Source organism: Dysidea avara, chromosome 15, assembly GCF_963678975.1.
Source record: "Dysidea avara chromosome 15, odDysAvar1.4, whole genome shotgun sequence".
Classification (NCBI taxonomy): Eukaryota; Metazoa; Porifera; class Demospongiae; order Dictyoceratida; family Dysideidae; genus Dysidea; species Dysidea avara.
Window position 1 is genome coordinate 1,597,414 of NC_089286.1, and position 23,786 is coordinate 1,621,199.

The window sequence follows — 23,786 nt, forward strand, 5'->3', positions numbered from 1 at the left end:
GGGGTACACCTGATGTCACATTTGGTTGTTTGCAGTACTAAGCACGACTACGTAGTTGGTAGTTGCTAACGCTGAGGTTGAGCATTTGAACACACTACTCCAATTAGCTAGCAGCATTTGATAACTCACAATTCTTTATAATGAGCTGCATCTAGCTATATTTAATGAAGTCACTAGCCTTGCTATTAAAGAAACATTCTTTCACAAAGCCACACTGTATAATTGTAATTGCTATTTCACTAGGCATAGGGACTCACGCATGGATATCCATGCAAAGGGTAGCTACTGCAGTGGCAGAGGAAGTAGTTGATATGAGGGGGGCTGACCAGAGCAGATAAATGAAAAAAAAAGGTCACAGCCAGCTGACAATAGCTGCCCACCTCACCAGCTACACATTTATAGCTGATAAACTATATAAAAATCCTTACATGGCTCACTGAACACTGCTCTAATACTGAGACTACTTTATAGAGTGACTGCTCTATTAGAGTATCTCGATCTTTACAAAGGTTTTCAGCCCCACTCCAAGAAGGATAATTTCGGCGTGTCTCAACACACCGAGGAGGTGTTCAGCCCTCTAGCCCCCCCCCCCCCCCCCCCCCTCCCCACTTTCCGCCACCTATGAGCTACTGTCTAGCTCTCCTAGACAAGTAATATACACAGATCACTTAACTATCCTCAGTCAGGCTTTTTGAGCTTCTGTGTTCACCAAACTGCTTCTCATCTCACAGCATCATTCATATACAAATACTGCCTGTATTTGTTCCGTCTATGTTTTGGTGTTGGAAATAATTTAACCTATGCTCAGACAAAATCAGACCACAGGCCCCTATACTGAATCATTTATAGATTTTTGGTCCATTTTCTCTCATTATAGGGACTTTTTTGAATTAGTTGTTCCAATACTGACTAAATACGGAGCTCGTATAGGTAGTATTGGAACACTTTTTTTGCTGTGTCTTCTAACAGTTCTGCCACGTGGCACATGGAGTAAAATCAAATGTCGCGTGGTGTGCTTTAATTACAATAATCATAAAAATTCTGAGTGGTTTCCGGAAACCCCAGAAACCCCCCTAAAACCGTGCCTGGTTGTATGTAATTACCTATTATGAGCTACCACCACTAAGACTACATAAACTTAATTATTAGTTTCTCATCCTCCAATATTCAAAATAATGATATCAAATGATACAGTGAGGGAGGGTGGACTTTTATTTTATTTTTAATTAACTGGAAAGCTCATGAACTAGATAGCTGAAAATGACTTAGATTACAATTTTAGACTGCTCTGGTTGGTTACCAGCTTTTAGAGATGCTGGATGGCTACACTCAGCCACCGGTGCTATGAAAATAATATCTTTGATGTGGTAAAGAAAATGGTGGTGTGGGTGAGATGAGAAATTACTGATTAAGTTTACATATGTGGCCTAATCTCAGAATAAATGGCATGTACTTAGCTACACATTTTGAGGCTGCAGGTTTGACGCTGGCCCTGGATTTTTTTCTCCACCTTTTCAAACATACTTTCTAACAACTTTAAACAGGCTGTAGGACCAGGTGTGCTACAGACCTTTAGCACTTGTGCTGTAAAGCCTTAATAAAAAATTAAAACAAACACGTGTCCGGATTTGTGGAAAGGGACCTTATAGTCTTTCCAATTGCATGTACTTGGCAGCACATGACTTGAGAAAATGGTTCCAGTTTAAAATTTGGTCACATAATAGCCCTAGCATAGCAGGTGCAATATGGGGTGAACTTATGGATTAGTCAAACTCGGGAATTTGGAGAGGCTATAGACCCCTTTTCACAGATCCTGTCGCATATTTAGAGCATTACTTACCAGCTGCATCCGGACCTACACCTTTCTTTAACATCAAGTGAGCTCAACGCATGACAAACCTTAGATAGCTTCATCCATCATCATTTCTTACAAGTAACTGTTATGCTAATTAAAAGGATGACCTCATTACAGTTACGATATAAAATTTAAATTATGATTAGTGATACAGCCATTTTCCTGGCCATTTATTCACCATGACTAATCTTTGCTGATATCTAAACTATACACTGTGAAGCATACAGTGTCTCAGAAGCACTAATAATATGAGCTGCCTATGTAGCTACAAGAACCAATGATGCCCACCTTTAGTATTGTAATATTACTGTATACTGCATGAGCTGGTCCTCTACTCCTATTCTAAAACAAGATGCCTTGGTGTGCCTTGATTCTTCAGTCAGTGCATGCCCAGCCCTACAGTGTAGCTACTCAGTCTCAGCTGCCAGTCCTATTGCCACTGGGAAACTCATACTCACTGTGAGTGTAATGGCATACATCAATTATCATCACTAAATGAACCAATAAGACAGGCTTTATGATTTTCAGCATACATTCAGTTCCAGTAATATTAATACTCTCTAATTTTACTGTATTATCATGAGACCAAATATTTGTACAGCCTTCATTATGCTACTGTATACATTAGGGCTGAGCGATACTACTGTTTTAGCGATATATCACGATATTTTGAAAGTATCCATATCGCGATATTTTTGACACAACTTTTTGGGGATAGTATTGTCTCCCTTACGGCACCCTTGGACAATAAGTCCTTGATCTCTTCTGAGATCTTCATCTGCTCCTCCGTGGAGCACTTTATTTCTGGCATTGGCTTTGTTTGCCAAGGCATCTGAAATAATTCTAGTTGGTACCCTGACACCGCTTGTAAGACCCATCGGTCTTCTGTTAACTGTTCCCAGTTTTTTAAATACTGGGCCAGCCTTCCAGCCAATTTTCTTAGCTCATAGTAGTTGCCTTCATATAGCATCCACATTGTTTACCTTCCTGAAAGTTATATTAACCACGTCTATTAACCGGTAAAATATAGTAGTCAAAAGACCCGGGGGACTGAAGTATCCAATTTCATTTACTTTGTATCCAATTTACTTTGTATCCAATTTCATTCTCACAGTGACACTCATTGTAGGTAGCTTGCGATGACAAACCAAATGTATTCACCTCATATGGTCCCATTGAAAGTTGCCTCAAATATGCTAAGTTGTTAAGCATTTTTGTAACGCACATTTTTCAGAGGCGTCAGAATAAAAATGAAAAATTTTGAAACTGCACACTCTGAGATGTTATCTGAAAGAAGTTTTGGCTGGAGTACTGTATGAAAGGTGCTAGATAGTTAGCTAGCTGGCCTGCAATGATAAAACTAGTCAGTGATCAAAAAGTACCTTTTAAACACTTAAATCTTACCATTTGAGTTTATAAACTGTAAGGAATGTTTCCAAAGTAAATCACCAAGCCAAATTTAAACATAACGCTAATTATTTTAGAGGCGCTTTGGGTTTGAGGCACTTAATATGGACGAAGTAGACATGAAGCTGTCCTGAGTGAAAAACAGGTTAGATAAGCATTGTTTCTGGTCAGTTGTTGCCATTAAATATATTCCATGTTCACTACTTTTATATAGTTTTAGCTTTATCATGTTTTTAGTTGTTTTTTTAAATTTCAGCCAAAAAGTGGTGAGGCTATGGCCTCACTGGTTGCACCTACTCAGACACCCTTGATTTTTATGCAAGCTCTCTAATATGGGCTCTTGTTGATAATGTAACATCATTGAGGAAGTTATACATGCAATTTAACTCTGCACTATTAAACTGTACAGAAAAATAGATTTTGTTGCAAATTGTGCAGCATCACAAAATAGAATCAGTTCTACTACCAAAAGGTATTGATTTACAAGCATGTTCGCAGCAGAAATACTCAAAATATGTTTGGTAATGCATATATATTTACAAAATATATTTTTCACCAGGTACAATGAACACCATGTTCCACGCTCCAATGCTAGAAGCAGATCTAGTCAGAATCAGAATTAGAAACAAGTTATTCATTGTGTTTTGAAATACGCTGACTGTGTATGTGTATGTATTTGTTCATATATGCTGCATTAGGTGTGGTATACAGGATACGTGTACATAATATGTAGTGAGAGTAGTATGAGGGGTAATCAGTGTCTATCACTGTGTCAAGTTTGGAATGTCCTTCCAAAGTATCTTACTGTACTGTATATAGCCAACAGGAAATTGCACTGCAGATTATTATATATCACCAAGAGACCTTAATGAATGACAAAAGACAGCACAATGTACATATGTATACTAGGGCTGAGCGATACTGCCATTTTAGTATCACGATCGATACTAAAGCCACTATTCACGATACTGAATAGTTCACGATACTTAAAAATAAGTCAATCATAGCTGGTGCTACATAGCATATTGCTCAGCGTTCCTGCAGGAAGTCCTTATAGGTGATAGCAAACTAGCCACTATCATCATTGTTTACAGTAACAGTTATTGTAACACATGCTTTGAGGTTGTTATGGTGTTCACACCTCTCTGCAGGAGAAACCAGATGGGTGGATTTAATCATTTACAAGGATTCTTGCGGCTGGTGTAACAACATCAGACATTTTACAAGCAGCAGATTTGTCATCTGTTAGTACTTTTCAGAAATTCTACCTTCGTTATTCAAAGAGCACAGAAGACGAAACGTCCTTTGGGAAAGCAGTTCTGTGTTCTTCTAGTAGCGTCAAACTTACATGTTGATATTGAGACGGAGCCTTCCAAAACAATTTCCGAATGGCTCAGGGCATGTAATGCCTGCATGCTATTAGGAATTACATGAGGAAGGTGAAGTTGAAATATCAACATTTCCACCCACCCTCCCTACATTAGTGTTACACTGTTGTTTTTTGTTCACACACAGCTAGATTCTACAAAGAAAGCCGAGTTAGAAGGGACACGTGGCAACTTATATACCCAGTTTACCGGAAATGACATCGTTTGAACTTTGTCATGTGAATTCTTCCTCATGTAATTCCTAATAGCATGCAGGCATTACGTGCCCTGAGCCATTCGGAAATTAAAAGTGGATTTTTCTCAACAGAGTGCACATTCAGCCAACCAGATGATTATTGGTAACAGCAAAGGTGGCAACAACAGATACATATGGTTTGGCTCCATTACAACTTCGAGAAAGGACTGTAATGGACATCATACTTATATGGTTTCCCTATAGGAAATGTATAGTGAAAATTTTGATTGGCCGTAAATATTATGTCAAACATTTGAACAAAAAGATTTTGAAGTATTTGTAGCAGGTCAAGCAGTACTACAAATGAGCCAAGTTTCAAGATCGTGTGTAATTGCATCCATGAGTTATTAAAAGTTTTTCAGGATTCAGCTCAACGTGAACATACTATATAATGTGACTGCTACTTTTTTTTTGTGGTCTTTCAAACACATCTATAATTTCCTAATGCTAAAAGTTTATAAATTCTGGTTGTAAAAAGCTATACATTGAACAGTGAGCATCAACATAGCTTAATAAGTGACAAAATATTTAAGTTAAACATTTTAAGTTAAACACATATTTACTTGTACACGACTAATTACAATTTCCAATTTCATATAATTGGATGTGTGTGGAAGACCCTTTTTTGCAATTCTGCATGGTCACAATGTCAGATATCACAATGTACAAGCTGCAGCTCTTTTGACAATAATTCTAAGTTGCGCTGCAGGTAGCTACTATCCGGGATGACTATATATTATGTGAGCCATGACTATTAACCAGTGAATATTGTTATTTTATACAAGTAGCTAACCTAGAGAACATGTCCTGTTGTACACATAACCATTTAAAATGATTGTATCCTTCACCCTATGCTCTTAATATAGTTTGGCTGACTAGCAACAATAAGTATTTCGCAATGCATACTTCACATGTAAACTCTCTATAGTATTCAAGAGTCCATCTACTTCATGGTGTAAAATTACATAATGTTATGGAATCAATTAATTTCACAAAGGTCTCTGAATATGCTGTTGATTGTTGCTACTAAGGCTTATAAATTGGCAAGCCATCTAAAGACAGGTGTAACATACCAGTACCAGTAAGCACCAGCTCCCACATCATACCCTGATTACCCATACACCCCAATACACATGCATATAAACTCTCATCCAATGGGGTTGTGCCACCAAAGCAGCTGGCTATTGATACTACTAGATGGTTGTGCCACCAAAGCAGTTGGCTATTGATACTACTAAAACACACACGACACCAAAACGCAAGACACCATACACTAACAGTAAAATTCACAGTATGCACGATAACTTGAGTGGCAGAGTGGGGGCTAGCATAATGATAATAAACTTAACAAAAAAATTCAGGACTGCTCAGCCCAAGCGGCCCTACGAAAAACCTGATGGCTTCTTTTTTTTTTTTTTTTACCAACAGGGAAAAACCCAAAATGCTCCACTCTGCATGTGTGCAAAATGATACAGATGTTCAGTGTATGCAAAATGTCAGAGAGTCCAGCATCCAATCCACTTCATTGTAACAACTCATCTAAACACAGCTAAGGAAATTAGGGTGGGTGGGTGGGTGGGAGCCAACCTGTACTGAAAACGTGGCATAGATTAAATTAGTGCACACTATCCCAACTTTATATACCCACCCTGGGTCACGTCCCCACGTGACGCAACTACATTACGTATTCCTGTGGGAGTTTATTTTCTGTCTAATTCACTGCGTTAAACCGCCAGAAAATACACATTCACAATGGTCATATTTGGAGTTACTGTTATAAGCATGTGACTGCTAGAACACACTTTACTTGCTCCCTTGCACCTTTACTGTCCATTATGTATGCTGGATTTGAGAATCTTATATTAAGCAGGTTTTGGCAAGCATGTACAAAAAGTAACTTTCTCTTATTTTTTCTTGTTGTGGAAATTTTAAGAATAATAGAACCAGTTATCTATTTGAGATTCTCACTCAGTAAAATATTGTGTTTCACTATTTAGAAAAACACAAGGATTTGTCATTTAGCCCTCACTAAAGAGTCTCCAAGAATGACAACTAGCTCCACAACAGAAAATTTTGCCAGATATCAAGCTATTAAGAAATGTACATGTACTCACAACAACTTTATAAACAGGCTGTAGGAAACAGAAATACAGCGAAGCCATTCAGATGCCATCACCTATCTAATATTTAAACATGTCATGTATCCACCTGCTACAAGACCAGAAGGTTCTTTTTACTTAAGGGGGGTGGATATTTTACATTGGGTATATATATGAATCTGCTAATAGTAAATTATTAGAGTTTTACCTGCTCGGAGTACTTCCAGCCACTTGCATTGACAATCTGAACAATTAAACATAACAAATAAATAATACAGAATAGAAAAAATGCATTTATACTTAGCAAGCCATGCACATGTACTGCATAAAAACAACTATACCTCAGCATGAATGTTACTATTCTATGCATTTTGCAATGCTTAAGAAATTAAAATATACAGGCACTATTTTTAAGCAATGTTATTATGCATGTTGATGTTGAAATTGAAAGGTACTGTTTACAAGACAGACTACAGGTAGTACATAAGTGGTTTGTCGTTGTCTTTATTATGCGTTACAAAAATAGGCATACAGCTCACCTGCTTCTATTACTGCTAGACCCAAATAAATTACTAAGCATGCTGTCGAAATCCACTGTGTTACATAATGAAGGTATGATATTTCTTCTGTAATATTTATATGACTAACTTGTAGTTCCAGGAGTTTCAGAACCTTCTGGTGATGTCGGCAATATGGTATCATCTTCACTGTCACTGAGCCCAAGGCCTTCACTTTCAATCCTCTGTTCTGTATCGTTTGGCTCCTGTGTCTGACTTGAATATTCATTGACTGGTAGTATTCCATCACTGCAAATGTTACTGTAATTTAGCATTTGATACTATTGATACAACTCACGAATAATCTCTGATTCCTTGAACTTGTTCCTGTACTTTGTTGAAATCTGTTCAAAATAAGTGCTCTGCCACCCGCTGATTATGTGCACTTGTAAACCTGCATGCATGATACATCTATATCTTACATATGCAGTATATAACATTATGTCTGAACCACACAAACATGTGAGGTGGCCTTATGAATTCACAATGCAAACATACATGCACTCATGACTCGTCTTTGCAGCTGTAGCTAATAATTGTTGGACTGTGTGAATTGGTTAGGTACAGATACTATCACGCAATGCAGATGCCATCCTTAAGCTATGTATTCATGCAGTGGATATGTAATCCGCATGACTGCATGTAGAGAAAATATACACTGCCTGCACGGCAACACATAATACAGTTGGCTATCAAGTACTATTTTATAATATTTTGACTAACTTTTCATTTGTCTTGTACTGCATGCTCTCCTCCAAGCTTGCATGCAGTGCTTTCACTTTTAGCTGTAAATGACAGTTTGAACATTTCAGTAACAATAATTGCCTTAACATCCTTACAGAGAGATCACTGGCAACCGTTTAACAGCCTTTGACCTGGATCGCGATTTGCTAGCAGCTGCAGTTGTGGTTGTTGCAATAACATCAACACGTAGTTCTTCAGTGGAGCTCTGCAGATCAATGGTCCTTTCCTTTAGCTTACCAATATCTTTAGTAAGCTTGGCATTTAGTAGTAGCAAGCTAGTATTCTGCTTGAGCAGAGTGTCTGTAACTTTCTTTTGCTCTGTTACAGCGGCTAGCACTTCCTGCATTGAAGTATTGGATCACGGTCCCTGTTGACCAGAGCCGATACCAGGGCCAATCGTTCCTGGAGTTGCTCCACCAGCGCTCGATAAAATCTGCTGCTAGAATTTGACATCTTACACTTGTATAGATGTTAGCAGTTAAAACGCGCTTAGAGGCAATGAGTTCGACTGGTCACGCTAAGAGTACTTTGAAATCTCGGTTGACTGTGGCGCACGATCATACTTTATTACATCAGTTGTACCATGTTATAGCGATTTTTTTTGGAGGAAATATTTCACGAATCGCCGCCATAAATTTCGAGGTGAAATTCTGTGCTTGCTTTCCATGATTCCTTTTTGTATCAGATGTATAATGTGTTTGTGGTACTTAAAAATCACCATCTCCAGTTAGAAGTACTGACTTTGAGGCTCAGTTTAGTATTTTAAACCTAAAGAATGGAGATTCTACACAGTTTTGGTTCTACGCTTCTTAATTTTGTCATCTGCTACCTAAGCATATTTGTAAAATATGGAAGCAATTTTTTTGAAGCACTTGATCAAATGAGCTATCGAACACTAAAAAATTTCTATGAAAAACAGTAATCTCACCTTATGAAGCCATAGCAATCATATCTAAAAATCTGTTTCCATAAATTTAAATGTATTACAAACAACTGCAAGTATTTTTGGAGAGTTTCACAATAACTATAGAAGGAGAATCAATTTTAGTGTTAAAATTACACTACACCCTTTAATTTTACTCACATTTGCACTAAACAGAAGTTCAATGTCTCAGCCAAAACATGTTTTATTCATCAGGTGGAGAATAGTATCCATGTTGGCTTTACAGCTTCATATAAACACATAAATTTATTCACAGAAGCCATAGGACATATTTGCTTACCCCCTTAATTTTTTCTTTAATTTCCACTTCTACAGATTAATAACGAATTTCGAGGTGGAAAGATTTTGCAGATAGCTGCCAATTCATGAAAATCCTTCCTCACTATCTCTAAATGATTACAAGTGTTAATAACTTCTTCTGGTTAAACCTCTTCCAAATGGTACAGAAAAGGCCATACCATAATACACATAACTACAGTGTAAAATAACATTGTATACTACCACTACATCTCTCAAATGATACAAGTGAAGCATTAATAATGCATGTACATAGCTATGGATAGATGTTTAAAGATTGAACCATTCTTGTAACCTTCTTTTTGAGTTAACTCACAGTGCAAATCAAAAATCCTGATTATTACACGCAATGGACTCTTATCACCAGATCTATATGCTACTTCTTAGACACTTCGAAAGCCTTTGATACTACTTGGCCATTATGGAAGTCTATGCAACCAGGACACGTACAGAAATCACTGTTGACAGTGCAGGGTCAAACTATAGTCTATCATACATACCTCAGGGCATATACGTAGAGTGCCACAGTCCTAGTATTAGAAAAAGAGGCTACATTCTGTATCTCACAATTTCACTATCACCATTTTCTCCCTGAAATGCTATCTTAGTACACATAAATTACCATGCACTGTAAACAGGCTGGACAAAAGCTTCACAGTTAGACTATTCATGGTAAAACCTTCACGGTACAACTTATAATGCGGTAATAAATTTGATAACACTAAGTTCAATTTAGCGGGGTAACTTTTGTGATTCATTTTGAAACTGTGAAAAGCACAAAACTTTCCCTGTTTAAGTAGGGTTTGCATCGAAAGTGACGATGCATCGCTAACGCTCTTAAAAAAACAGCTTAGAAACTTCTTACACGACGAAAATCACCTTTACGGAATAATATTAGTCCATCTAACATCAAATGTAGCGTTAAAAACAAGAAAATACTTACTGTCGGCCTGATATAGAATTTTTTAAAAATCGTCAAAACTTGAAATTTCGTCTCACTCACTCACTGACTACAGTCGCAAGCCTAGAGCCCAAACGAAGCAACGCACGGTCCCCATTTTACGCCACAACAGTAAACTCACCGGTGGGAAGTGCCTTTTGGGGTTCCGACAAGTGTACGCCCTGTGCGCCTTTCCTTTTCTTTTATCTTCAATCAGGCTGCTTGTCTTCTTCATCCAACGAAACCATACCGAGGTGTTAATTTTCCATATCAACACTTTCTTTAAGCAGCATAATAGACGCCACAAAATTATTTAAGGCACTTAGACTACGCTACTCTACGGTCCCCAACTGTACGGAGGTACCAGTACTCCACGATAGGTCACAAGGTCATGCCCATTCTTTATTCTATGTATTATCGATCTATTGATCGAAACCACAATGACCACGCCCCTTTTACGCTAGCTGTATTTGTGACTACACACCCTCAACTTGATAGGCTGATTCGAGATACTCTGGTCTAATAATCGATCGAAACCATGATGACCACACCCCTTTTTGGGGCAAGCACTTCTTCGCAGGCTGACTAGATATACTCTAATACAGCAGTCACCCTAATAGAACAGTCACATGTTTATAGCTAGCTGTATGCTTTAACAAAAAAACTAAACAAACTAGTATATTAAAAATTATAAATTTAAAATGAAGTAGGGTTTCAAGCTATAAAAAGTAGTGAAACAAGATATGAACAATGGTAGCTATTACAGCCTAGGTCAGTGGGAAATCCCTACTTTGGCATTGAGCACAAAATAATTGTTATACCATGCCAAAGAAGGGATTTAACACTGAGCTATGCTGTAATAGCTACCATTGTTCATATCTTGTTTCACTACTTTTTATAGCTTGAAACCCTACTTCATTTTTAAATTTATAATTTTTAATATACTAGTGGTATGTTGAACTGTCTTGTCCATCAGTAATATTACTTTGAAACCCACCAACTGTTGGATAAACAACAGCATAGTTAGTGAGCAATACTTACGCAGTGGCATAGAACACTGCATGGCAGGTGTTAAAAACAGTTTAGCATAGCCATTCAATATTTACTACTTACATTGCTGTAAATTTAATTGTGATGACCATGAACAACATATTAAAGTCATTCCATAAATACACACTACATATAGCTGTACATTACAAATAGTATTTCATTCCAATGGGGCATGCAATAAATACAGTTTCAGTTATATAACCGAAGTCTACAATAAGTTGTGGCTCACAATAGAATCGATTGTGGGTTGCGAGCAAAACCTGCCAAAATATGCGATGAACATCTACCACGCCAAATTATGGTGAAATACGTGTGAGTTACTTTGTTAAACTAGGTCGTGTGCGTTCAGGCTGCTAATAGTTCGTGCAACGCGTGTTAATTACGAGTCCTAGTGTATGGTGACACTACACGACTAGAAAGTTCCATAAATAATTTAAAGCATATAGCCTTGCTTGTGCTATATGAAAAATAAAGTACGAAGCACGCGGCTGAGATGCTAATAAAGCACTCGGCTTCGCCTCGTGCTTTATTGGCATCTCAGCCGCATGCCTCGTACTTTATTTTTCATATAGCATTCACGGCTATGCTTTAACATATAATAACATTGTATAGGACATCAGAAGTATGTTTAAATGATCTGTTTTTAGATTTATAATATACCATTTGTTGACGATTTTTTTGGCAGTACAACTACACTTTGCATGTTAATCATTCCCCCTACGTCATCGACAACCTCCATCTTGGTATCCTTGACCAAACTGTTACTGCTATAGTAGTCAGTTTTTTCTTTTGGTGCTCATCATGGTACACACAAATGCATGTTTACTTTCACTATTACCATGAGGTCTTGGAATATTTCACCGTTTTCATCAGTTATGTTTTTACTAACAGACAACTTTTGTGATTTTGTCCTTGTTGCTCCAAACTGCTCTGTTCGAATCAATTATATCAGTAGATGGTTCTGTGGTTGTTATAGGTTGAACTTTGTAGTAATTTTCATGACAAGATTACCTCACACATACGGCACCTTAACCGCTAACAAGCAACTCGAATTTACTCCGGTCTTTTGTACATCAGATTCTACATCTTTTCCTGTTCACAACTTTACTGAATCATAGATGATTGGAAGTCGTTGTTTGAATCTTCATCTTCGCTAGTACTATCACAAAACATGGATGATGTTTTGACACAAACGGCTCCAACGGCTCCTCCAGTAAACTAGCTCGCTACAATTCAAGCAGGAGGCAGACCTTCTGACACGAGGCTGAACGAGAGGCTGAACTATAAATACAACTTCTTGCACAAGGCTGGGCACTAAATGGAGTTTGTATTCTATTTAAGTATCAGTTAACGAGTAGACAAAGTCCTGATTGTTTAAAGAAACAGAGACCGATAAAGTTGTTAGGTGAGCTGCATATAACAAGTAACTAAGTTGGTCCTGTCTAGTCTTGCGTAGCCAGACCGCTTTTTTTCTTTTGTGTGGGCGTTGGAAAAAGGGTCTGGTACGCCTGCATTAAGAATTCTGTGTAACGTTCCACTGCAGTCAGTGATTGCTGCTGATTGGCGAAGTCCTACACTTCTTAGACCTGTTAAAAGCGTCACGCGCCCTCAATACAAGCAGCGATCAGGCTGCACTCCTAAGAAGTTTAGGGTTTCGCCAATCAGCAAGCAGTCTGGCTACGCGAGACTAAGTCCTGTCCGGGTAATCATATCCGGATCTTTATTCTTTATTATTAATTACTAGGCAGACAGCACAGCTGGTTTACCTAGGATGTAAAATCAACTTTGCAATTTGGCTTAAAACGTTCACCATGGATCAGCACATCAACCAAGGTATAGTATTAGCCCTGTAGATACTTGTGCATATGAATATGAAGGCCGTTTGGTAGAAGAAACGGTGACAATCTTGTTTACGTTTACCGCATAGTAAACAAACGCACGTGACATGAATGACTTTGGAGCTAGAAAAACGAAACAAAGATTTTCAAACTATCAATGAACAGGCGAATAAGGTGGTACAGGGTACAAAGTTTTAATTGATTTGAGTCTTCCTTCTTCGAGTACTGGCCCAATAAAAACTTGCATAGTTTTTATGTAGCATGCGTAATTTTACAAATTATTTTTAAATTTCAATTTTCTCAATATACTCATGTTTGTGCGAACAAGTCGGGTTTTTGCTGAGACGGTCACATTTACTCTAGTAGAACATTCACCTATTTACTTAGTAATTTGTGACTGCTCTATTAGAAAGAGGAGAACTGTGATTCCTGAATTACCTTATACCTAGCATACCGACTATATACTCATGAAGAAAGATGACTATAGAACATCACTGTTACTCAATTGTGAACACATTACTGGGGTCAACATTTATAGCACTAGCAAGACTAGTATGCAGATCAAATCACATTTGAGAAGGCCTATCACTTCCTTTCTAGTTTAAGTTTGGTTGGAGTTGTGTGTTGAGTTGTGTGACATTAACGTTTTGATAACAAAGTTGGACCTTACCAGTTTAATAGTTTGACTTATTGTTGATGTTAGTAGTTCATGTCCAACTGAACCTATACTGTGTCAAGTTCAAGTTTTATAGTATAGGTGTGTTAGTATTCTAGTTACACTGCCATCTTATTAACAGGTGCAATGAAGACAAGTGATAACGTATTAGTAGTCAACCCTAATGTCCAGATGTTAGTACCAGTAAATTATGCAGTGGGATGTTGACCATAATACGCTACTACACAATGATACTACTAGTACCAAGTAGTGGCTCGTGTGATCTAACTCTGATGATGTGATCACTTCACATGTACCATGATGATATCCTAAGACTATTCCAGGTATCAGAAGAGACCACACGTGCATGTGTGTGTGATTTAAACTGAAAATCTTATACATATATATACTGTATATTAGACAAATAAATGTACTGTTCAGTTAGAAAATTAAATGCGTAAATCTATATTATTCATTACATGGTATTTTAAAGGAACAAAAAATGTACGTATAAGGTGAATGTCATAACTTTGGTATACCCACAGTGGATGGTGATCCCGAAGGGAAGACACTTCACAGATAAACTGATTTGAGCTTTTAAACTTCATACGCATGATAATGAGGATTGTAGCCGTTTGTTATGAAAAGATAGGTGGCTAAATAGAATTTCTGGTCAACTGATATAATGTCGTGTATTTCTCCAAATATTGGTACATCCTGGTAGTAATCGACAATGACTAAGATTGTAGGTTTGTATGTTGTTCCCATGATCTCCACCCAGTTTACTCTGTAGAGTATTACATATGTTGACTAATATGACAATGTTTACAAGGGTATGTACCTATAGATGGTTCTCTCTGAAATTCCATGGCATGTCTCCGTTAGGAGGTCTTTGTAAGACAGGTTGTCCAGATCACACAAGGTGGCTATATAAAATTGTCAGTTATTCCATTTGGTTTACACTCACAAAATGGTTTGTACATAAATTCTATGTATGTACGTAGCCTTACCTGGGCCTACTGTACTAGGTGGTTTGAGGAAATTCTCTGCATCTGCTAACTTATAACAAATGTGCTTCTGGTGGTGCACAGGTAGTGATTTAGCAATATTCTTGTAATTTCCTGTTATTTTTGCCCATCTCTTAAAATAGCAATGCTTTGCCTCATATCTCATGCACCACATCCTTACCAAAGGACCATACCTTCAAATATAACATGACATTTATTTCATGCATACAGTTTTTGTTTTTATCACTGACTTACTGAATGATATAGTGTGGCAAATGAACGAGGTGGTGAAATTTCGGCGTTAAACGCCGTTCAGGATATAACTGCTTAAAGCACGTATGATGGTCTTGTATCAGATCTCTCAGGTAGCCTGCAATCTCACGTGTTGTTTCAGGTGCAGTGACGTAATCAACTAGCATTAGCAATCTCAAGAAATTAGCCCAGTTTGGATTGTCATTTGGAACACAATCTCCGATGATAAGGGGCAAGAGTCGTAGCAAGCACCAAGTCTGCGATGCTACAGAATCAGCAACAAGGTATCACATACTTATTCTTATTTGGACTACAGTGGAGCCCCTATAATATATATCACTTTGGGGACCTAGAAATTTGAACCTGATTTTCATTTTCAGAGGTGCAGTGTAAAACTGTTTGGTCTATAAACTTTGTCCTTATGATGGCCAGAGGTTATACTGTTGTGCCCTCTTTGCAGAGACCTCTATAGAAGTTCCACTGTGATAATATATTTATAGTTTCCATGTTTAAAAATCAAATAAGGGAATCTGCATGCTTATCAGTATATCTTACAGTTTTGCTTAAGTGCTTCAGTGGGTGACTTGCTAAGATAAGTTACTGGTAGTGGCAGTGGTTTGTTGTTTCTGTCAGGAATTCCATATGGAAATTTTTTAATTCTGTTGTTCAGCTTAGCTAAGCCAAATAGCTTGTACTCCTGTATTAAAGCTGACAGCATACAGTGAAGTTCTACCACTGCAACCCCCTCAAATATGTCGTGCATGATGTCTGGTGGCAGTCCAGATGTAACATGGAACTCCTTGAGTTCATTGAGTGTTGAATTGCGTGAAATTCCAAATGATACTTTATAAACATCTGCAGCAGGAGTTTTCAACTTTTTAAATTGCTTTTGGTGTATACGTTCTGTCCTTGCAGGAAACTCTTCCGCTGTGAACTACAGTGTAAAAAGGTTAAAATTATCACACAGTACTGTATAGTAGGGATCATGGAGGTTTGGGCTTTGTTGCCCATGATACCACCCGAAAACCAGATTTACTTTGCTGCTACTTTGTCCATTCACAGATTCTAAAGCTTTCATTTCTTCAATGAACGGCTCTAGTATGGTGTCAATACCATATTTTGTAATATATTGTGACTCCACTACTGCCAGTAGCATAATGGTGTGCAGTCTTGACCGTAATTTTGGGTCGATGTTGGTAATGGTATAGTAGAACATTCCTATTCAAAGAATGAATAATATAAATATTATGTATATTGTGTTATTATTGTATTCTGTGTATAGGGCTCTCAGACTAAGCTAGCGGCTGGTTATTTATGTTTCTGTATACTTGAGAAAATTTCAAAGTGTGTTTTGCATTATGTGCAAAATCCAAATGCCTTGATTATTACTAAGAGTCCACTTTTATTTTTATCCCAGTCTGCAAGTTATGTCCATTTGCAGAGTAAACTATGCTTGTTTAAATTTAATTCAGTGGACACAATACAGGTCTTACCAAGTTTATGAACACCTGCTTTAGATCCAATAGGATTACAGACATCCATTTCATCGAAGTACAGTTGCACTTGGAGGGCTCTGTTGTACATAGAAAATATTTGGTGGTTCTTGAAATGATCTCCATCGCAGTAGTCACCAATTGTGTTTTCCTTTGCATGTGAATTCAATACCTACAGATATCCAGAATCAGTATTGTTCTATTGTGTTGTCATTATAGTTAATCCCTTTTGACCGCGAGTACTACTGTAACCAACATTTACAATCGTGTCATATCAATACCCTGTTACAAAGATAGGCACTGTTGATGAAACAAGTGCAACTGTTTCATTGTGGAATTTGCATTTGTGGCATCCTTGTGCTACATGCATATTTCTGTTAGTACAAGGCACTCTATGGCAATAGCTAGCTTGTTTCATGCCCTGAAAATTTTGTGATGAAGCCATACGGAAACTATACCAAGCCTAGCTCTCTATTACAGTAGTTGTCGTAGCACTTAAATATTCAGACCTTGAAATGGGAGACTGTACAGGCTTTCCACAGTTTAAAGTCTTGTAACTATTTCATAACAATGTGTTTCCTGCAACAAAGTTGTTCACAGGCTTGAGAACGTGCAAAAGCATACCAATTTTATGCCTATTTAGTAGTGTTGCACCGATAATCAGTTGAATTATCGGTAACAGCCGATATTAACTAATTTTACAAGTATTTTAAGCTGACTTATTTTAAGCAGTCATATGAAAATATTTTAAGCTGACTTAGATGTTTTATAACTACTTGGCTTCCTGTTCTATGAAGGGAGTTAGTGGTAAAACTGTAGAAAACATTGTAAAAGTTGGCCACCTATGCAATTAATTACATTGATTACATTATCATTACAACTGTAGTTTATACAAATAAACTTTAGGTGATTTTCTACTTCTCCTCCCCTGTTCTGAAGAATTGAAGAATATTGGTAACTATCGGCATATCGGTTACAGGAGTTAGCAAATAATCGGTATCGGTAAATGTGAAAAAAATGCATATCGGTGCAACACTACTATTTAGGCACCTGTCAGGCTTACTGCTAGATGTCACTTCAGCATGACAGGTGCCTTTTGGAATACATACAATACAGTAAAACCTCTATAATCCAACACTCATTTGGACAAGGAAATTGTGTTGGATTAGCAAGGATGTCAGATTATTGAGGTAGCATTGTATAGTAAAAATCTGGATTACAGAGGTGTCAGATTAGAGAGGTTTCAGTGTAGTAACATTTAGGAGGGGACTTTCAATATACTATACCATACAGTAATACCATGTTGAATGATGACTGTTGTCAAATAGTGTATTTATTATTTTAAAGTTATCATACTTGTGCTTGGACTTCTTTGTTCTTTAGAAGCAGCTGTAATGATGACAAGAATGGAATATGATAGCAGTAGTGATAGTGATCCTGTTGGGTACCATGAGCATCAGGCAGTTTCTCTTCCCCTAGCGAACACTCAATAGGCTCCTAAAAATTGTAAGTAAACATTTACTTCTGCTGTATTCCTTACCAGTAAATGAAAATGTTCTTTAAAGTATTTTGTCTGCAGGTACTCTGTTTCCAATCCGATGAATGGCCGTGAATTAGAGACACTACAAAAGTATTCTTCCAATGCTGGGATACATTCAACATTAGCTTGTGACAAAAAATTTTTTGCTTCTGTAACTACCCTCTCATTTTGCTGCTGTATAAATCCTGTAAAATTGTTAGTATAATAATTATTGTGTTATATTAGCAGAGCGAGGTTACCCGTCATGTCTTGTATAATGCCATTCAATGCACTTTGTGTCAGCATTCGATCTTCTTTGGTCTTAAGGATAAACAAAGCTGCACTCCGTTGAGCATCACTGCATGCACAGTTATCATCTTGTGGCTCATCACTATCCACATTGTTATCTGGGTCGTCAGAAGAATTCATCTGTATCACCTCATCATTGTTGTTGTCGTCATCATTGTTGTTGTCGTCGTCATTTTCAGCGGTGGACGTTGCTGCTTCAACATGTTTTCTGTATAGATGTGACCTATCACAGTCACAAAACACATTTTTGGGTAGTTCATTATTTCACACAGTGCAGACATAGTGTGCTGCACACATGTTGCAGCCTCTTACTGTAACTACCTCCAAGGGATTTTTAACCCACACTACCGAGTAGACAGTAGACCCTCAGTTATCTTACCCTTGAAATTGGAATTGACTGTTTTGTTAGAGTATTTTTTAAGCGAATCCACTTTTAGCCATTAGAGAATCTAGTTTTTAAATTGAATCTTAAGCTTTACAAGCAAACTTCAAAGGGCAGACAAACCTTAAAGACAATATGAACCTGGACTGTATATCCTATATACCAAAGTAGTGTGTGCATGAAATAATGGGCACTGACCTGCTATAGGCCAATACAATAGAATTCCATAGCTGTTATTTAATAGTAAGTGATGCTGTTAGCAAGTGATATAATTGTATTCCCAGACACACACACGCATACACACACAAAACTACCTATAGCTTGACACTTTTGAGAATGTCTGAGGGCAGAAACGGCAAGCAATCTGAAATCCCGACTGGTGTTGGTGTATTTCCTCAATGTGCTTGAGTACTCTTGTGTAGTGCTTGGCGCTGAAGTTTCCACAGTGAGGACAAGCGAACATACTTAGGTTTGTTGCGGCGTTGTGCAAACTTGTGGTCAACACTGAATATTGCCGTGCAAAATTATCATTACCACATTGAAACAGCTGTGCGTGTGAGGGTGGGCCTCCAAAAAATCACTGGACATTAAAGAGGCTGAGCGTTGTACTGCTGTAGTCCACGCGTCATTTATCGCTGTTACATTACTGTATACATCATTGCCAATAGGCGCAACTCTATCAATATAGTGACTGTCAATAACATACACAGATGGTATACTTCCGGACACTACGGTGGATGCCGCGCGATATCATAATGCAATTCATTGGCTGTAACTTATGTCAATACCGTTAACTACCATAGTTACACCACTGTGCAGCTGCACGCTAGCTATAGCTGTTGTAACGATCAGTAGTGTCTGTGTCATCTATAGAGCTAGTTAAGAGTCTTTGCTTCACTTATATATTGCTGGAACAGTTGCAGTAACTAGCTGAATTGATGGATATTAAAGAGAACTGGACAACTGATGATGTCTGCCAATTCATTTCCAAAGAAGGATTTGATAATGAGGTATGCACTTTTCTAACCACCCTACTCTCTCCACATCCCCATAGTTCAATTAATTTAACTGTTTGCCCAGAGAGGTTACAGAGCCTCACTCATACAGACCGACATTATACTTATTTTCTAGGTAGTGGAATTGTTTCGTGACAATAGGATAAGAGGGCGAACACTCCCCTTACTTAGTGATAACGACCTTCGTGAGCTTGGCATAAAAGCGTTAGGTGATCGGAAGCATCTGCTTCAGTTGATCAAGATCAGGAGTAATGAAGATCTAGAAGTAAATAGATAACAACTGTACATGTGTCACAAACAATTGATAATACTATTGTTAATAGCACCAGCAACCAACTACCAGTCATCCACCAAATAGTACAGAAGATGAGGTAAACAATTTAATACTCATAAAAACAATATTTAGTAGAAATATTAAAGTTCCGTATGGGAGGTGCTGATCTGCCAGGATTAGACGATTTGTCTACAGATGATGATGAACACGATCAGGTACACATAGTAATTAATACATACTGTGTATATAAGTGTCTCACTTTGTAGCTGGATGACATCGTTGAAGAAGTTGAACTTGGCAGTTCTTCTCAACTACCACCTAAAATGGTTATGAAACAAATAAAGTACAACTTGCTTATAATTACATAGTGCATCTTACAGTCAAAAACAACTGATCAAGCCCAGTCTGCAGCAGCTCAGTGTGTGATCGTGCTGGATCACGAGGAAAAAATAATACCAGATCCATTTCCATTTCCAGTGACTTATGGAGCAGCTGTAGATGTGGCATTACACACAGGTTAAATGGGTAACAATTAAAAAGAGAATCTAATGATTCAGCGTAATGTACTTTGCGGGGACTGACACAGCTTCTTAACAATAATCCAGGGATTATATATATCTTGTAATGCTGGACACACCATTATCGAGCTACAACTACTGCTATTTACAAAAAAAAATGTATGACAGTATACTTTAAATGCTCCCCTTATGCTCCAATATTCTTAAATATAATTGTGTCTTGACTGCTCTATTAAAGTATCTAATGCATCTGTGAATGTTCTATTAGGATATTTCAACATGCGGTGACTGTTCTATTTGAGTATATAGATCTTTAACGAATCTTTTTTTCACAACGTAGCTGTAAATCTAATTTTTACCGTGTTTGCACACTATCTTATTCTACATCATACTAAATGAACAGAGTCTCAGCTTCTCTGATAACTGATGCACAAAATCTGTGCCTATTATGCTGGCATTAAGCTCCGGCAATGCTTTTGGCTACCTAATTATGCTGACATAATTGGTGCAGGCCTAAAACTTATTGATTTGATATTGAATAGGTGGGAGGTGCAAGATTATGTGGCTATGATACTAAGAAAACTACCTGGCCCGTTACTGAATAAAACACTAGTACTAAGTACTGGAGCAAAGGAATACACCCATGCTACAATATAGTCTATATCACTACCAGTATTCACGTACATGTGTTTTGTAAATATTGTAATAAATAAGTGCATGTGCGACTTATGAGGAAGAGCAGTAGCAGCAGTTGTAGCTTGTTAATGGTTTGCCCAGCATTATATATATATACCAGAGACAGAAAATGCTTGGATTATTCTAGTCCGTTAGTCCAGTCTGTGAAATGCATTAGGCCCCAAATTTGAGCCAAAAAAACTTTTGAAGTTTGCATTATTCTTCAAATTTTTACTTCTTAATCTTCTTTACTAAATAATATATGGGATCACAACTAAACCTCACCGTATGGTCATTTCACCGCCTGTTTATAAGATGTTCTCTAGTAGGTTCATAGCTTTGCGTATATGTAAAAAAATTATATTGTTATATACACGCAGGCTATGTACAAAACATATCCGAGCCACGCTGATTACGACTACGTGTCGAGGGCCATCGTGAAACGGTACCCTTTCCTGAAGAACCCAATTAATGGACATGTAAGCTGAATGTACTACATATGCTTCACTTCACTTAATTTAGTTCACTAGCTTGCTAGCATTTGCAAGTTGCAAGAGCGCTTCAGAGAAATGAGAAGGTACAATGATAAGAAAGGGAAACCAATTATAAGAAAATTAAGCGAAAAAGCTGTCACTGCTGCATCAGGAAAAAAAAGAAAGTTTGAGATAAGAAGATTCAGTATACATTCAAATATCACAAGTTTCTACATAAAGATTCCAGAAGAAGAAGACGAGGACTCATTCAAACAACAAAACAAAACCCTTAAACAAGAAGGAAAGAAACAAGCAAAATATAGAAATCGCGCTTTAGTAGGGGAACTGATGGCACAAACATTTTCTATGAGGAGAAATAAAATTGAGGAGAAGGAAGTGCCCCCGTCAGAATTGTTGGCAGAGTTCCCATTGCTGAAGGACCCTCATGAGGTACAGGGGTGTTATAAAAAAATCACTACATACATACAGTATTACTTTTCTTTTACTGTAGGTGATAGCTGAACTGGGAAGACTGCAGAGAAACACTCAACTAAGAAGCACCTACAATGACACGTGGCATCAGTGGTTACCACAAATCACAAAAGCAATAAAAATCAATGCTACAACAACTAACATTAAGAGAATGAAGGAAATAGACGTAAATACAGACTTGGAAGATGAAGATGGTAAAACGTTTACTATGTATATTACAAAGCAATTATGGCACTGTTTACAGCTGGAAGGTTGACTTTGAAGGTGTTGTATGCTCTGGCCTTTATATTAAAAGACCACAAAACTAAGCCAGAAATTGACAAGCTTATGACCATCACTCCAGTAAGCAATAATTGTGACCTGCCTAGCAAAAACCGGCTGTTTTCACAAAATTCCCTTTACCTATAAAACATTGATATAAACAGGGTAAAAATACGTGTGCTACATAAATATTTTACACATGCTTCGTTTTGAAGTGAAACAAAACTCAAATCAATAAAACTTATATACCACTAGAATCTCCTGTTCATTGGGAGTAAGAAAATCTTTGTTTCATGTACGGTATGTGAGTTATGGGCTCTTATTTACAATGTGGAAGAAATAACGTTTACCGTCATTCTATAATTGTTGAAATGGCCTTCTTCTTTGTACACATGGAGACATATACGGAAAATACAGTACCTTGATTGATGTGCCAGTTCATGGTGAACATACTGAGCAGAATGCTGTCTTTGTAACTTTTTTCAGTCGTGAGCTATGATCGATAAAATTAAGCATGTGTAATTTATTTGATGTATTGTTGCTGTAAAAATCAAGTTTATTCCTATTCCAACTGTCTATCACTATAACTCCATCACAAAAAGCTGAAATTTTGGCTATCCACTCCTTTGTTACTCCAGATAACAGAGAAGCAATAAAATGGAATTCGAGGAATGAGCGAAAATGGCCAGTAATTGCTCAGCGGGTCACGATTTACTAACATACAGGTCTGAATACTGTAATGTATTACTGGTAAACATGTATTACTGTAATGCATTACTGGTTACAAATAGATACATACCATTAAAAGTGCTATTATACTTAGGTCACTGTTGATTTGAACGCTGTGGCTGCCAACGTTGTAGACAAAAAGCCACCCAAGAAAATGTCATCTAACTTGGAGCAATTCATTACATATTTGCATTCCATGTGATAACAGACCAACTACTCTTGTAAGACTATGACTAATGTGTTTAAACAGTGTAGTTTAAATTACTGTATTTATATGTGTATCCACCATTATGTACTATAGATAGTCATGTGCTGGTCGCATGCTGCTTTATCTGTATGATAAACTTCAATTTGTTCAACTATAAGGAAAAATTAAGA

General features: G+C 37.4%; 3 protein-coding genes across 3 annotated transcripts; 2 read left to right on the forward strand and 1 right to left on the reverse strand.

Annotated features, from left to right (window-relative positions):
• Positions 1 to 12,832: 12,832 nt before the first annotated feature.
• LOC136245146 (uncharacterized) lies at positions 12,833 to 20,781 on the forward strand. Its single transcript, XM_066036652.1, has 9 exons — positions 12,833 to 12,920; positions 14,151 to 14,352; positions 15,410 to 15,551; positions 19,888 to 19,980; positions 20,102 to 20,251; positions 20,310 to 20,357; positions 20,407 to 20,475; positions 20,527 to 20,586; positions 20,641 to 20,781. The coding sequence occupies exons 4-9, from the start codon at positions 19,909 to 19,911 to the stop codon at positions 20,779 to 20,781; spliced, it is 540 nt and encodes a 179-aa protein (XP_065892724.1). The 5' UTR covers positions 12,833 to 12,920; positions 14,151 to 14,352; positions 15,410 to 15,551; positions 19,888 to 19,908.
• On the reverse strand, positions 14,458 to 18,667 carry LOC136245610 (uncharacterized). The gene is made up of 8 exons (XM_066037107.1): positions 18,540 to 18,667; positions 18,117 to 18,485; positions 16,761 to 16,932; positions 15,823 to 16,201; positions 15,271 to 15,532; positions 15,019 to 15,209; positions 14,850 to 14,934; positions 14,458 to 14,795 (listed from the first exon to the last, which is right to left on the reverse strand). Exons 3-8 carry the CDS (start codon positions 16,917 to 16,919, stop codon positions 14,606 to 14,608), a joined length of 1,266 nt encoding a protein of 421 aa, XP_065893179.1. The 5' UTR covers positions 16,920 to 16,932; positions 18,117 to 18,485; positions 18,540 to 18,667; the 3' UTR covers positions 14,458 to 14,605.
• A 1,389-nt stretch (positions 20,782 to 22,170) lies between the features above and the next one.
• On the forward strand, positions 22,171 to 23,737 carry LOC136245085 (uncharacterized). Its single transcript, XM_066036591.1, has 4 exons — positions 22,171 to 22,376; positions 22,438 to 22,612; positions 22,663 to 22,760; positions 23,503 to 23,737. The coding sequence occupies exons 1-4, from the start codon at positions 22,275 to 22,277 to the stop codon at positions 23,608 to 23,610; spliced, it is 483 nt and encodes a 160-aa protein (XP_065892663.1). The 5' UTR covers positions 22,171 to 22,274; the 3' UTR covers positions 23,611 to 23,737.
• The last annotated feature ends 49 nt before the right edge of the window (positions 23,738 to 23,786 follow it).